The following is a 15,448-nucleotide window of genomic DNA, read 5'->3' as shown; positions in this document are numbered from 1 at the left end:
TATGGCAATGGCAAGATCATAAATTCTCTTAGTTCATAATCTTATCTTCAAAATAACATCACCAAGTACCAGGTATCACATCCGTGAGGAACCTAATATCTTTGACCCTGACACTGACCACATGTCCCACATCGGTAAGACTATCCTTACTCGGCATAACGCTACTGTTACAACTTTTTATGGCCCACGCCTTCCAAATTAAAGTATCAGGTTTGCTTCTTGCAGCTAGATCGTTTGGATATAATTATGATTTCCATTAAGATACATTTTGAAATAGTGTCTTAGTTAATAGAGGAATTAAAACTAGGAGAACACAATTATGAATTTGAATATTTATAAGACACGACTTTTAAATTAATTTGGTTTCTATATAAGCAAATAGGGTTAGACCAAGTTAGATAAGTTTGCAACGATTCTGCAAAAATTGAGTAAACGTTATTACTTTGGGTTATTATTTCATAGAAGTGTGACTTTAAAGGAAGATAAGTTATCTAAGTTAACTATTAATTAAGACAATTTTGTAAAATATACTTGTGTACTGGATGTATAAGTATTATCGATAACAATTTGTGCCGCCGTGGCCTTAGCTGTTAAGGTACATTGTATACTGTAAGTAAATAAAGTAAATAAGTGTGACTTTAGAAGTGTGAGGCTGTCAATATCGTTACTCACTTATTAGACTTATATGGGATCATCCACATATTACGTCACACCAAATTTCAGGTTTTTGGACCCCTCCCCCCCTATGTCACGCTTTTTTGTATCCCTTTAACAGGGATTGTCACATTTAGTATGACCCCCCCCCCCCTTACACTGTGACGTAATATATGGATGACGCCTATTGACCGGGATATATACCGTGATTACCTTTTTGATTTTTGTCGAGCTCCCGATATTTCGACGCAGTTGCATGCATCATGTCTACGCAACTTTGACATCCACCCGCCTTCGTCAGTTTTCCGTGATCATGATGCATACAACTGCGTCGAAGTATCGGGAGCTCAACAAAATCAAAAAGGTAATCACGGTCTATATCCCGGTCAATATAAGTCTAATGAAAATAACCGTGAATCATTCAAAACTCTTGTTACCAACTTATGTTAGCCTGACTCTAACAATTCAATTTAATTTACTTAAATATAACTGTAACCAGTAAAATAATACATTAAAACTTTCATAAAACTTATGGAATACCTTTTTTAGTACCTAAAATAATTAACACATTGATTATGAAATACACGTGACATTATCTAATATTTCTAATATTACAAAACCGTGAGAGATCATACATATAAGTAAAGACCGGCTTTTAAGACCGTTGCCTATCACGGTTAATAAATTAGTATCATAACTTTATCAGCTTACTCCGATATGTAAATCTAACCAGTTGCTCTCAGCAGGTATTTAAGATTAAATCCTCACATGTAGGAAGGGACTAATAAAGAAGACTTTAATATATTTAAAGATGATTTTTTACTGATACTTTTCCTGATTATAAAGAAATGTTTTTAATTTATGAAGACACTGAATCAGTAATATTATACACACGATAGTTTGTGATCGTGACTACAAAGTATCGGTGAAAGATGAATGAAAAAACATGAGAATTAAAAGACAATATGTAATAATTTGTTTATGACCTATATAAATACCAATACTAAACTGACAAATCGAGTGACATAGAGATAGATTAATTCGCCTAAATCATTGAATGATGAAAATGCTAATACAGCGAACATAATATTTTATAGCAAACCCCATCAACAGACTTCCGATCAATCATATTTAATCATAAATGTAAATTACGAAATTTAAATGTAAGAACGGCGCTCATAAATCAAATTCCCACATGGACCTAAATAACATAATCGGGGGATAACGGAGTAGCAGAACAGATAAAGTACTGATAACATGATTTTTTGCTGTCCTCATGAATCTTGTGATAAGTAAGTCGCTTATACGTTGTCCGTATTTGGATTTTTATCGATAAAGTTAGTTTTATCTTGTCCTTGTTCCTGAAGGCCAACGCTATGCATTATTGAATTTTACTTTAAAGAAAATATTAAAGAATTTTACAGCAACCAGCAATGGTATTGAAGCTCATAATTACAGTAATCGACAATGGTATTGAAGGTCATAATTTGCTATTAAGATCAGAATTGTACGTATATTTAAGTGAAATATTTGCACATGTGTCTCTTCGACTCAAAGAAATGGCAGAGCAAATTTGTGATTCACACCCGCATTATTAGATGGTGTGCCGCAAGGAATCATTATTGATAAACATATGTTCCAACAACTAGACTTAATTAGATATTAGTATAGTTTGTTGAAATAAACCAGGAAAAGACATATCCGATGACAGTTGTTTTATAAAAGCCATTACCTCGTTCCCACATGAAACCATTTGTTCCAATCACAACCAGACGGGAGGTTTAATAGCAATTGTCTTCATGAATAAATTGATACCGATTAGTAAGGCGACGTCACTTATCGTGGCCGTTATCAATACTTGTTCGACAGTGCCTTGCAGGCCGCCTGCATGAAATGTATTGTTTGCGAGGTCATACGCCGGTATTTACTATAATAATGTTGTGAAGTGTAAAGTGGTGAATATTTTTAATAGAAATGACTGGGATATACGTGGGACCACTTGTACGTACCGATGGGAAATTGTACGTAATTTGTTATCATTTGGTTTAACAATGTTTTCTATTACTTCTCATTACTTATAGGTTCTTCCGTGTGTTTAAATTGACTCATATAGAGGTAGTTTTCATTTGTGTTAGTCTCTTTTAAAATGTTGTAATGTAAATGTTGTTTTAAAATATCTAAATCGTTTTTTAAATTGGTCTATAGGAAAAACCATATCCGAGACAAATCGATGTCAAAGGTCATAATAATTTTTGTAATGCCTTTTTTTACCTGAAACTGGTATCGTGACTATTTCTCTCGTATTTTCATTAAACCATTATAGTACTCGTGTGTCCATAAAGTGCCCATGATTGCTCGTAAATGTTTCAACGGACGTTGTTTAGTTTTTTACTGGAGCAAGACCGTTGAGTTTTTGCTTGGTTTCTTGGCTATGTTTTGTGCTCTATTGAGAAATATGTACGGAAAACGTTTCGTTAGCGCAAAGTATAGTTCTTACAATATAAGTGCAGACATGCCCTGGAAGGTACAATTCATGAGTTTGTATAATGTTTTCTGTACTAGATTTGTTAGTTTGTTGTACGTTGTCTACATTTGTGACAGAGCTTATAGCTCTACGAGGTGACACGAGACCTTATGTATTACTGTATGTTTTTGTAACATGATTAGTTTTTTAATATTTACAGTCCCTTAGTACAATAACTACACTTTGGACAAGTTCCAATCCTTAACGTTCGGCGTTCAGACCCTCCAAAATGCATTTTTTATACGTCCTAATCTACTTCTTAATAGCTTTTCTTACCGTCGGGATTCGACCTTATTTTACTTCCTCCTTAATATCCATCGTCATTTACACCTACTTTGTAATTGTTATCTTCAGTTTCACAATCCTTTTCCAAAACACGACGACCCGAGGAAAGTGCAGTGGTTATCGTAATTGCATCACGAACACAATAGCCATTGTTCTTTGATGTGTGCGTGTCTCATTATCGTGTGTGCGTCTATGGTTTTACCCATAGCTGTAGCTTCCTCTGCTATTAAGGGCTACTGAGGAGCTGCTATTGGTGTAATCATATAGGACTCTACTACCTACACCTTTCAATGAGCAATACTTTTTATATTTTGGGGATCTCAGAAACGGGTCTTACGGTTTCGGAGGAGGTTCTTATATTTGGGAAAAGGCTCATTTTGAGTATTTTCATGGTCTTTGATCAGTAAAATAAAACTTGCATATTGATCGTCAGCTATTTTAACACCTTTATTGATGATGTCATAAGTATTTGAACAGACTGTTTGAGGAGGTATGCGATTTAAAATTCTTTTATTAGGTATTAGGTATGCATAAATAATGTTTAAACCTAACAATGAATCAAGTAAGGTGCATTAGGGTAATTCCGAATGCCAGAAATGCTCTGGTAATTCCGAAAGGGGAATCTTGATACAATGGAAATAATGGTGATTTTTGTGTGACTTTCGAAATTAGACGACTTACCCTAATGCACCTTACTTATAATATTCTTATTTGTGTTAATTTTTGGACGGTGTAACATTAACTTGTGTAATCTTGGTTCTATTAGTGTCTGCTCTCAAGCTCTGTATGTCTTATTAGCGTACCCCAATAAAGAGTATTCCATCACGGTACCTCTAATAAAAGTACATGTCTGAGCATGTGCAGTGTGCATGCTTCCGCTGCGATCCAACAATTCAGGCCAATTACGGCCACAGACGCAAAATTACGCACAGGTCCTCTAGCCAAATGTACAACCGTTGACCCTCCGTGGCCATCTTAGTGGCATATAGCTTGGTAAAAAGATTACATGTTAATGGAACTCTCGAAACGCGTTTAGCCCCTTTTTTGTTTATCATAAAATCAGCTATCAATTTACAAGTGCCAACTACCGAACAACGTCGACTTCTCATAGTCCCAAAAGTGCCATTTTTATAAAAAAAAAAAATGATTACGCGCCATGTTGCGGAATTTCATTGAACTATTTTCTTCATACTTTACTGACAACCCATACATCAGATCAGGGGGTGTTTAAAGACGTTCATGAGAGAGAGACGGAGGTGAGCTGTGTCCCTTTCTCTATTATTTTCAACCCCAGATCAGAATTTTTTGTCAGGCTGTATTTTTTTTACAGGTGCTTTGTTTGCTCTATCGCGCCAATAAGAATAAAATAGAAACACTTTTCTGGTGTTAATTTCGTCGTCAAGGGTGAGAACTCACGAACGTCGCGTCGCTCTAATAGCCAGTCTTAAACAGGCGCCGTGGTCGAAATCGGCCAGGACAGGACAGAGACAGAGAAACAGTTTTATTCGCAAGCACACAGACAATAAACAATATTTAAGAATGACATAGAAGATTGAAGTGCCACAAAATGGCCTCACCTCAGCATTATTACTGGCGACTTATTTATTTATTTATTTATTTATTTATTTATTTATTTCACACATACAAATATCATTACTTACGACTAACGATTGACGACCATAAAGTGAGAAAAATGAAGAACGATGGAGAAAGAAAACTACTGAGCGTCAACGATTGTACGTTTTGCTAGAGGGCCAGGCCCCGTAGTCTACGACGCGAAACGAAAACGAAACGCCGCGAAAAGTAGTCTGGCTCTGTCGCGCCAATACGCAAGAGCGATAGAGATAGATAGCTACGAGCGTTTCGTTTCGTGAGCGTTTGTGCATTCGGTTACGCACGCAGGTTATACTGAAACTTACTACTTACCATCACCTCATGCCACTTTCAACTCTATCACCAGTGTTTACAGCTGGTTGTTAAATGTTAAAAGGCGCCATCCGTTTTCTTCGCATTGTATTGTGATGAATAGGTTATGGTAATATTTTCGCATTTTGTGCGTTGGAAATGAATTTCAAATTTATGGTTCGCCGGAAAGCGTTTTTGTGTGCCATATTTTACATGTAAAATATGGAGTAAATTATAAAATTGTATGTAATCAAAATCAATTCTCATAAAATTTTGGAAATTAATAAACACTAATATTATTCATCGTTCACTGTACCTAAAGTTCGTTTGTCCCTTTCTATCACACCAATAAGTCGGAAAGGGACAAAAATTAATAATCTTTAGTGAACTAAAACTTTAATGTTATGATATGAATAACAAGAAAACACTGCACCTTTAGTATACCTACCCTAATTTTTGAAAATCGCTACTTGTTGGTTATATTGCATTTTTTTAGACATTGCTTTATTACTATTCAAACGGCATATGATAGTATTGTATCTCTTCTGTATCTCATTGTTTTAGCATGAAATCATAAAGTATTAGATATAAATGTTTTATCTATAGCAAGATAAAGTAATATTAAAAACACGGCGCGATACACATATCTGTGTTTTATCAACATAGATTGAGATCAGTATATTATCAAGTTGCTGTGTGAATTTTATCAACATAGATTGAGATATTTATGATTTTATATTATCTGTTATGATTTAGGAGGTACATAGCGAATGATATTCCGCTTTGTTTAGGGAAGCAAGCGGATTTCAATATCTAAAGCAGAGCCCAACTATTTCCTTTCACAATATTAAGATTATCACAGTTTGTTTTGATTATGATATTTATGATTTTAGTAAAAATTAAGACCCTTTTTGCTGTGTACTTAACACAGCAAAAGGGAGTGTACAAGTTTCTAATGGGGTGGCAATTTGACACTGTTTGAGTTGCAGGCGAGACGTTACCGCTTTACATCAGGCGGACCGCAGCCACCGACGTAGTATAAAAAAAAATAGCATTTCTGCGACGCGACACGTCATCGTCACCGAAACGCCGCAGAAATGTCGCGCCAATACGCAAGAGAATGATACGAAAGAGATATTATCGTGAGCGTTTCGTGAGCGTTTCTGCATTCGGCTACGAACACTGCTACTGTATCTACCAAATAAGCTACCTACAAAAATGTAGGTATTCTTCGATAGATATTTGTGACACATACACTGCCCTACTAATGCTAAGCCTAATAGTGACGCTATCTTAAAACCGAATGGTTTTGAAAATTGAACTGTCAGCTACAGATACTTAAGTATAAGTTGGCTATGGATTTTCGTTTGAGATAGCGCTTTTCAGTTTGGGAGGGCAGTACAGTCAGCTGCAGAGAAAGGTAGACCCCCTTGCATACAAATTTGTATGCAGGGGGAAAAAACAAATGAGATGGTTCAAAGGTCTACCAAAGTATTTTACAAGAAAAGAAAAGTGAAAATGCGCTGCAACGGTGCCAAGGCTTATGGTATCAGAGTAACCGGTTGGCAAGGCCGGGGGCTAACCAACTGCGACGCTGATTAGATACCAGGGTGGCTAGCCAACGTCACTATCGCTAGCTTGCTCTCCTATCGCTCTGTAGTGGCGCGACGGAGTCAGACTGTGTTTCGATTGCCACGTAGCGACAATTGTCACTTCGGCTAAGACGGCAGTTGAGAACTCTTCAACGTCGGCGACAACTTGTCTTGTAGCCAAGGTTCGTGCGGTATCGAGGCAAGGCCGAAACGTCAATCTTCCGCTCCGGTGAATAGATAGGAGATTAAGATAGAAATACTTACCTAAAGAGGTACCTACATACGAGAAACCCTTTAAACGAATTGGTCGGTGACAAAAAAACATGTACCAACCGAGTATAGTCGCGAAATATCTAAGAATTTTAAAGTTTTCTGAATCCTTCAAGAGTCAAAGACATTGGTATACTTACACGGATTTGTGCAAGGTTGGTAACGTCGCGTCGATAGACGAGGCCGTAGAACGAGAAAAAAGTGACAGTTTAATTCTATAAATCTAAATATCCATAACATCTGTTAATGCTCGGTGACTAAAGACTTGTTGAATTTTCTTCGAATTTTGGCTCACTATCCCTGACTTACCTACGAGACGACTAGGTACTCGTACGATGACTGGAGACGCCATTCTATTCAAGTGTTCTTATAATTTAGTTTACATTTTTGTCTGTAACCTCCTTAAAAGTTAACATTTCTTCTCTCTTGTCCACAGGCCTCTTCAAAGGCTCCACAACCACCCTCGACGGCATAGGGCTCCGGCCGATGCCCGCCGAGCGACCAAAGACCCTGCGCAAGCTCAAGTCGGTCTACGACGCGTCGCCCACAGACCCTGTGGCCCTGGGCAATGGCAGCAGCGTCAACGGCTGCGAGGAGGAGGTCCGCCGACGGAGCAACACGAACAGCTCGACGCATAGCGGGGACAAGTCGCTGTCGATACTTAGCCCGTTTGACGAGCAGGTATGTTTGAGTTTTGTTACAGGCTTCTTCGAAACCTCATGACTGAGGGTCGTGACCACCATAAGTCGCTGTACGTTGCAGTGCCTTCCACTCAGGCCGATCGTTCCCTGGAGTACAACGCGTATGACCTTTTTGATTGTACTGAACCAGTGCGTGGGTTCGGTTCCTCTACGGATGTCAGGATGTAGTCTGGCCAAATGGCCAAAGAAGTAATTGTCACAGGCGGAAAAAAAGAGTGATAAAATCAGATTAAGTCAGTCTACGCCGCGTCACCAACAGACCCTGTGGCCCTGGGCAATGTCAGCAGTGTATTTTCATTTTCTTGATCTAAATAACTCACCTGTGGACGTGTACCTATTTCAATGACTGACAGGAGATCGCTCATAACCGGGACGAGTGGAAATCGTAGGGGGAGGCCTTTGCACAGCAATGAGACACAGTGTAGGCTTGTAATAATAATAAATAAATTACTCACTGATCGAAAAACCTTCCTTCTTTAGGCGCGCATGGCATGAACCAAATCTTTGTAGAATAATGGACAATGATTGTTTCTATTTAAAAAAAATACGCCATTTTTTAAATCGTTTTTAAACTGAAGTCAACCAGATTTAAAAGGAATTTCATAAGGACATCAAATGAATAGATTTTGATTCAGTCCGTTGCAAATACTAAATAGTGCGTTACTTACAAAAATAGCATTAAATGGCAGCACTGCAAGTGGCGTATGGCACTTAATTAATTAAGGCCAATTCAGTTTAAAGCTTGACCTGAAATATATTGTCAGATGGGCGCTGTTTTTCTGATATTGCGGTGACAGTTCAGTTTAGTACGAAGAAAATAGTTCTCATAAAATTTCGCAACATGGCGCGTAGTGATAAATTTCTGGTCAGGATTTATTAGCCTAAATAATTTTACAATACACATACAACACACACATCCACATACAATCACGCCTGTATCCCATAAAGGGGTAGGGAGAACACATGAAACTACTAAAGCTTCAGTGCTACTCTTGGCAAACAAAGGGGTTGAAAGAAAACGAAACTGTGACATTGCAGTGACAGGTTGCCAGCCTCTCGCCCACGCCACAATTTAACCCATATCCCATAGTCGCCTTCTACGACACCCACGGGAAGAAAGGGGTGAAATTCTTAACCCGTCACCACACAGGCCACACAGGCATTTTACAATATCGTTAAATTTTTAGGTGCATTCGTTAAATAATGTTTTATACTCTAATTAGAGTAACTGGACACTGGCATCAACGGAGTCTTGTTCAATCCCACGGTGTATTAGCACGATTCTACTTCCAGATAACAAACCAGATGCAGTGATAATAACCTATTAAGTCGGCCCATGTATTACACAACTATTACGGTCGAGTTCACAAACATTCGTCAGTCAACGTTCCCAATAAACTTACTACCTAATACAAAGAGGATCGAGTATTATAGAGAGTTACTGTCAAAGTAAAATGTGTAATCACAGTGCATAGATAGCCATATCTCGACACAGGCTTAAAACTTTTGAACCTCACTTTTGACAATTTCTTAGCTTGATATGTGTTAAAATGACAAAATATTAAAATTAGCGCCATCTAGCCGAGCGTCTCCCAAAGGTGGCGATAGCCACCTAGGTCACCGTACCTTTTTCTGTATGGTTTTGATGTACGTTTGTTTCTTAGACTTTATCTGTCTATACTGAGTAGAGTATGTATGTCTTTGCTACCTACAATATTATTTATGTTGGTACCTATCAGCAGCGGCTGGTTCACACAAGACGATTCCCACCGGCTTGCCTAAAATTTATTACTAGTAAAGTACCTAATGTTTAGGTAGGTTTCTTTTTGCTCAGTGTTGCCTAGCCGAAATTTCCACCAGCCGCCACTGGTACCTTTTTTTTTATACCACGTCGGTGGCAAACAGGTTTACGGCCCGCCTGATGGAAAGCGGTCACCGCAACCTATGGACGCCCGCAACTCAAGGGGTGTCACGTGCGCGTTGCCGACCCATGAACCTAAGCATCAGGCAATGTGTGAAAGACGTACCAATCTGTAAAAACTTACTCCCTTATTCATAAACGTCTAAAGTTATCAAGCCGATAAAGTTCGTTTGTCCCTTTCTATCACACCAGTATGTTCGGAAAGGGACAAACGAACTTTATCGGCTTGATAAATTTAGTGTACCTACGTTTATGATAACCTAAGCACAAAATTAAAAATTTGAAAAAACCCCCGACTGCGACATAGTAGACCGATTTTCATGAAACATGGTTAAGAACACTGACACTCCCGACTCAGTTTTCAGACAAAAAAAAACTAAATCTAAGTCGGTTCATCCGTTCGGAAGCTACGATGCCACAGACAGACACACACACACACAGTCAGACAGACAAACAGACAGACAGACAGATAGACAGACAGACAGACACGTCAAACTTATAACACCCCGTCGTTTTTGCGTCGGGTGAATGAGTTTTTCGGAACTTATGTGCGAAATGTCATTTGATATTTGCCAGTCGCTTTTCGGCGAAGGAAAACATCGTGAGGAAACCGGACTAATTCCAATAAGGCCTAGTTACCCTTTTCGTTGGAAGGTCAGATGGCAGTCGCTTTCGTAAAAGTAGTGCTTAGCCAAATCTTGGGATTAGTTGTCAGTGTCACAGCGGACTCCAGGCTGCCATGAGCCGCGTCAAATGCCGGGATAACACAAGGAGGATGATGATGCGATAAAAGTAGTCGAGCTTCGTGCCCAGGGGGTCACGTGATCAAATATATTGAAAGGGGGCACACAGTGGTTAGCTTTGTAGGTGAACGCCAACTGAGGCTCCATGAGTGGGGAGGTCCCTGATCGTGTTTTTGCATCATAATGCAAGGTAACCGATAATGATGGATTAAAGTAGTCGAGGGTGGAGATTAGTGCCTACACTTTTGTCGCGTTGTTTTCTTTGCTACTTTAACTAATGATAGTAATGATTCTGACTGTACTAACAACGACAAGCTACGGCCTTTGTGCCGCTCTCCGTGTTAATTGTTACAATCGGTTATGTCATGTGGTAGCTAAATGATCTTTATTGATAGTAGCTGTAACCGGCCGCTGCTGGCAAAGTACTTTCGAACGTCAGCTTGTTATGTGGAAAATACATATATTAAAAATTTACAGGTCGTGTCAAAATTAAACGAAAAAAAAAATTAAAAAAAAATATTGTTCAGAAAAAGTAACAAAAAAATTGAAAAATGTAAATTTACGTATCGCATTAAACAACTTCAAAGAATGAATGACAAAATGTAGAATATCGATATACGAGTTTTTTTATATCAAAGACAGATAAATTCATAATTGAAAACTAAAAACCGCATCGAAATCGGATCAGTAGTTTTTAAGGTACATGTTGCCAAAGTTGGAAAAGTTTAGTTTATATGATCACTTTGCAATTCCTTTGCCAGAAAGTCAGAAATAATCTATTTTTCTTAGACATAAAAGTACACAGTGACAGTACACATAAAAAAAAAAGTTTTTTTCTCGAGGATATCATAATTTAAGCCCTTAGAAGGACGAGCGTAGTGAGGACTATTAAAAACTGTTAAAAAAAATTCTATTATTTTTGTGCTTTGTCCGATTTTGACAAAAAATGTGTCAATTGAAAGGTATTGTTTAATGTAATCGAAAAAAAAATTTAAAAAAAACATTGCTAAAAACGTGTAAGAAAAAATTAAAAAAAACTTAAATTTTCGTATCACGCTGAATAACTGCTAAGAACGACAGATAAGATGTACAATGTCGATACATGAGTTTTTAAAATCAAAGACAAATAAATTCATAATTATAAACTGAAAACCGAATCGAAATCGGATCAGTAGTTTTTAAGAGACAAGTTGCCAAAGTTGGCTTAGTTTGTTTATATGGTCGCTTTTAAATTATTCAGCCAAAAAGTCAGAAATAATATATTTTTCTTACAGCTAAGAGTATGCATTGATAGAAGACATCATAATAAATGATTTTCGCTGAGGATATAAAAATTTCATCCCTTAGGAATCCGAGCGTAGCGAGGTCTGCAACGAAAAACAACAAAAAAACAAGTTTTTTTTTTCGGTGGTCTGATTTTTACAAAACGTGTGTCAGTTGAAAGAAAAAATTTATGTAACATAAAAAAAAAACTTGGTTTTTTGTTGTTTTTCGTTGCAGACCTCGCTACGCTGAATAATTTAAAAGCGACCATATAAACAAACTAAGCCAAGTTTGGCAACTTGTATCTTAAAAATTACTGATCCGATTTCGATTCGGTTTTCAGTTTATAATTATGAATTTATTTGTCTTTGATTTTAAAAACTTGTATATCGACATTGTATATCTTATCTGTCGTTCTTAGCAGTTATTCAGCGTGATACGAAAATTTAAGGTTTTTTTAATTTTTTCTTACACGTTTTTAGCAATTTTTTTTTTTAATTTTTTTTTCGATTACATTAAACAATACCTTTCAATTGACACATTTTTTGTCAAAATCGGACAAAGCACAAAAATAATAGAATTTTTTTTAACAGTTTTTAATAGTCCTCACTACGCTCGTCCTTCTAAGGGCTTAAATTATGACATCCTCGAGAAAAAAACTTTTATTTTGATGTGTACTGTCACTGTGTACTTTTATGTCTAAGAAAAATAGATTATTTCTGACTTTCTGGCGAAAGATGAGCAAGAGCATACTTACAAAGAATGCTTTGTATTTGTACGTAGAAAATGTTGGTAGTGGTTTGGTGCGAAATATGTATAAATATGAAGACATTGATGTGACTTAAAAGCACGAAAACACTAGGTAATGAGATTTTTTAGGATAGGGTTTAGGAAAAGTCTTCTTCAACTCTAGGCACCCTAGCGTTTTCCCGGCCTAGCGTCAAGGTCCGCTTTCCTGCTCAGTCTCGCGAAAAAATTTAATTTCATTGTAGGTACTAAATATAGAACTCTGTTTTCCATCAAATTCTATCTATAATCTTGAAAAAACCCTCGACATAGTGAACCAATTTTCATGAAACATGGCTAAGAACACTCCCGACTAACTCAGCTTTCAAACAAAAAAATCTAAATCGGTTCATCCGTTCGGGAGCTACGATGCCACAGACATATACACATACAGACAGACAGACAAACATAAAGACAGATACGTCAAACTTCCGTCGTTTTTGCGTCGGGGGTTAAAAATACACTTTTATGGACCACGTTTTGTTATCTCTTACATCACATACGATACTTACGTCAGTGTAAAGAGAGAAAAAATAACATTGTTAATGCATTAAGAAACCTTCGCTTCAATAGCTCATTACTATCAGTAAATAGAAGGGCTAGCAATTCGCGGGACGGCTTGACCTTATCGGTCACGATTCGCGGCGTGTAGATAAACAAGAAAGTTGGTAAACAGTTTCTGTGAGTGTTTAGCGACAAGATTATCTACTTCGGTTTGACGGCTTGTTGGATAACGTAAATGTATACGTACTAGCAGTGCTAGCATATTATAGGCGCGACAGTATAATGAAACAACATAGATCTGACCCTTTAGCACAACTTGCCTTGTCGCGCGCGAGTCCATACATCAAGCGCGACTTCAAGTATGTACTCGCGCGCGACAAGGCAAGTTGTGCTAGAGGGCCAGACGTCTTTTTGATATTGTATTAATTACATAAGGACGAGTAATCTATCTCGCGGCGACATACTCTGCTTATGGATATAAAATTTTAAGAACTATTTCAGTGATTTGACCGATTTTGTGTAAAAATGTGTTCGAGCAACTTAAAATGATACACAAATGGATTCGGCATCACTCTTTTTGTTAATCACCACTCTATCGAAATGTTAACCTACCTACTTAAAAGTATTTTATTTGAATACTTATTTTTTTAAATAAATAATTATCTAGGAATAGGAATATATAGAAAAGCTTTTAACTGATTTGAATATATTTCGTGAATGTAGTTTTAAATTAAAATAAAATTCAACTGCAAATAAAAATATTGAGGACCCAGTATTTTAGACGTAACAGACACAGACATGAAAATTAGATGTGCAGCTTTTCGATGTAATAAGGAATATAAGGAAAGAAACTAGTTGATAATGATCTGGGGCATAGAAACTCACTACCTAACCAGTATGCCTAGTATCTACGGTATTATGTATCGTATGGCTTACATAAGTATACATTTGATTAAATAACAATTAATTTCACTTCTTATCTTGATTAATACTCAAACTGAATAAAACTTTCACTAGCATTGTCGAACGAATTATCTTATTGTATGTAGGTTATCGTCGAATCTAAAAACTACTTAAGAGAGTGTAAAGTGACTCTTATATTACTATTAGATAAGAAAGGCGGTAGTATTAATAAGAAAAGACTTAAGTAATTATCTATAGTGGTGACTATAATGGTCACTGAGAGAGGTAGCGATAAGACCGCGCCATCTAGTCAAGAATATGTGTAACATGTGTTTATGCTCCCATATCTGAATATGAATAAATCCGTTACTTGTCAACCGTCATTCGTGCGTTTCATTATAGGTTATGGGTCCCATCCCGTTTTTAATTAAAAAGTAATTGTAATAGTTAGTGTTTTTCGTGTAAAGTGCTTAAAAATGAGTTCTCATTTTCTGACGAACGTGCCGAAGCTGAAAGGTCGCGAGAATTACGACGATTGGGCGTTCGCAGTAGAAAATTTGCTGATACTTGAAGGCGCGAACAAGTATATCAAGGAAGAACCTGCGGCAGACGGGACTACAACAGTGGTAGACGCTGCAGACGCAAAAGCACGAGCGAAGCTGATTTTGACGATAGATTCATCATTATTTGTGCATATAAAGAAGACAAAGACCACGAAGGAATTGTGGACGGCGTTGAAGACTTTGTTCGACGATTCGGGATTTTCGCGGAGGATTACTTTGCTTCGTCATTTAATATCCATCAGACTGGAAAACTGTGAAAATATGACGAATTATGTGACACAAATAGTTGAAACTTCGCAGAGATTGTCCGGTACGGGTTTCAAAATTGATGATGAATGGGTGGGCTCTTTGATGCTTGCTGGTTTACCAGAACGTTTTATGCCCATGATTATGGCTATCGAGCACTCTGGTATCAGTATAACGGCCGATTCCATCAAGACAAAATTACTCGATATGGAATCAAGTCAAGTAAGTGAAACGGAGTGCAATTCAGCATTTGTTGCAAGCACAGAGAACCTCCTATAGAGTGGCAGTTTTGTATATTTGGTTCGCGATACGAGTCACCAGTGTTTGGGGTGCGAGGAGCGGGCGGGGAATGTGTTAAGCGCGCTGTGATTGGCCGTTTCAAGGACGGCGGGCAGTCGCGCCAGATGAAAAGGGACAGAAGTATGACTGTCCCTCTACTGACGCGTAAGTGGCCAATGTAAGTTGACCTATGCCGGCTCTGAATAAATTATAAATATCACTTATTTGTGGAATGTAATGCCGTCTGTTTTTAAATTTGAGCTTCTTGTTACCTTTCCACACCATTTCACACTACAGGTGGACATCTTT

The 15,448-nt window shown here is 37.5% G+C and overlaps 1 protein-coding gene across 3 annotated transcripts in view; it reads left to right on the top strand.

The window, feature by feature from the left end:
- LOC125235862 (ankyrin repeat and SAM domain-containing protein 1A-like) overlaps positions 1-15,448 on the top strand; it is a 131,400-nt gene that overhangs the window by 89,596 nt on the left and 26,356 nt on the right. For all 3 annotated transcript variants that reach the window (XM_048142480.1, XM_048142481.1, XM_048142482.1), the window contains one exon: positions 7,667-7,911. In XM_048142480.1, the coding sequence (XP_047998437.1) occupies positions 7,667-7,911 (245 nt within the window). The remainder of the gene's footprint in view (positions 1-7,666; positions 7,912-15,448) is intronic.

This window comes from Leguminivora glycinivorella, chromosome 18, assembly GCF_023078275.1.
Source record: "Leguminivora glycinivorella isolate SPB_JAAS2020 chromosome 18, LegGlyc_1.1, whole genome shotgun sequence".
Classification (NCBI taxonomy): domain Eukaryota; kingdom Metazoa; phylum Arthropoda; class Insecta; order Lepidoptera; family Tortricidae; genus Leguminivora; species Leguminivora glycinivorella.
Note: the sequence above shows the minus strand (reverse complement) of the source record. Positions and strands in the feature narration are given on the sequence as shown.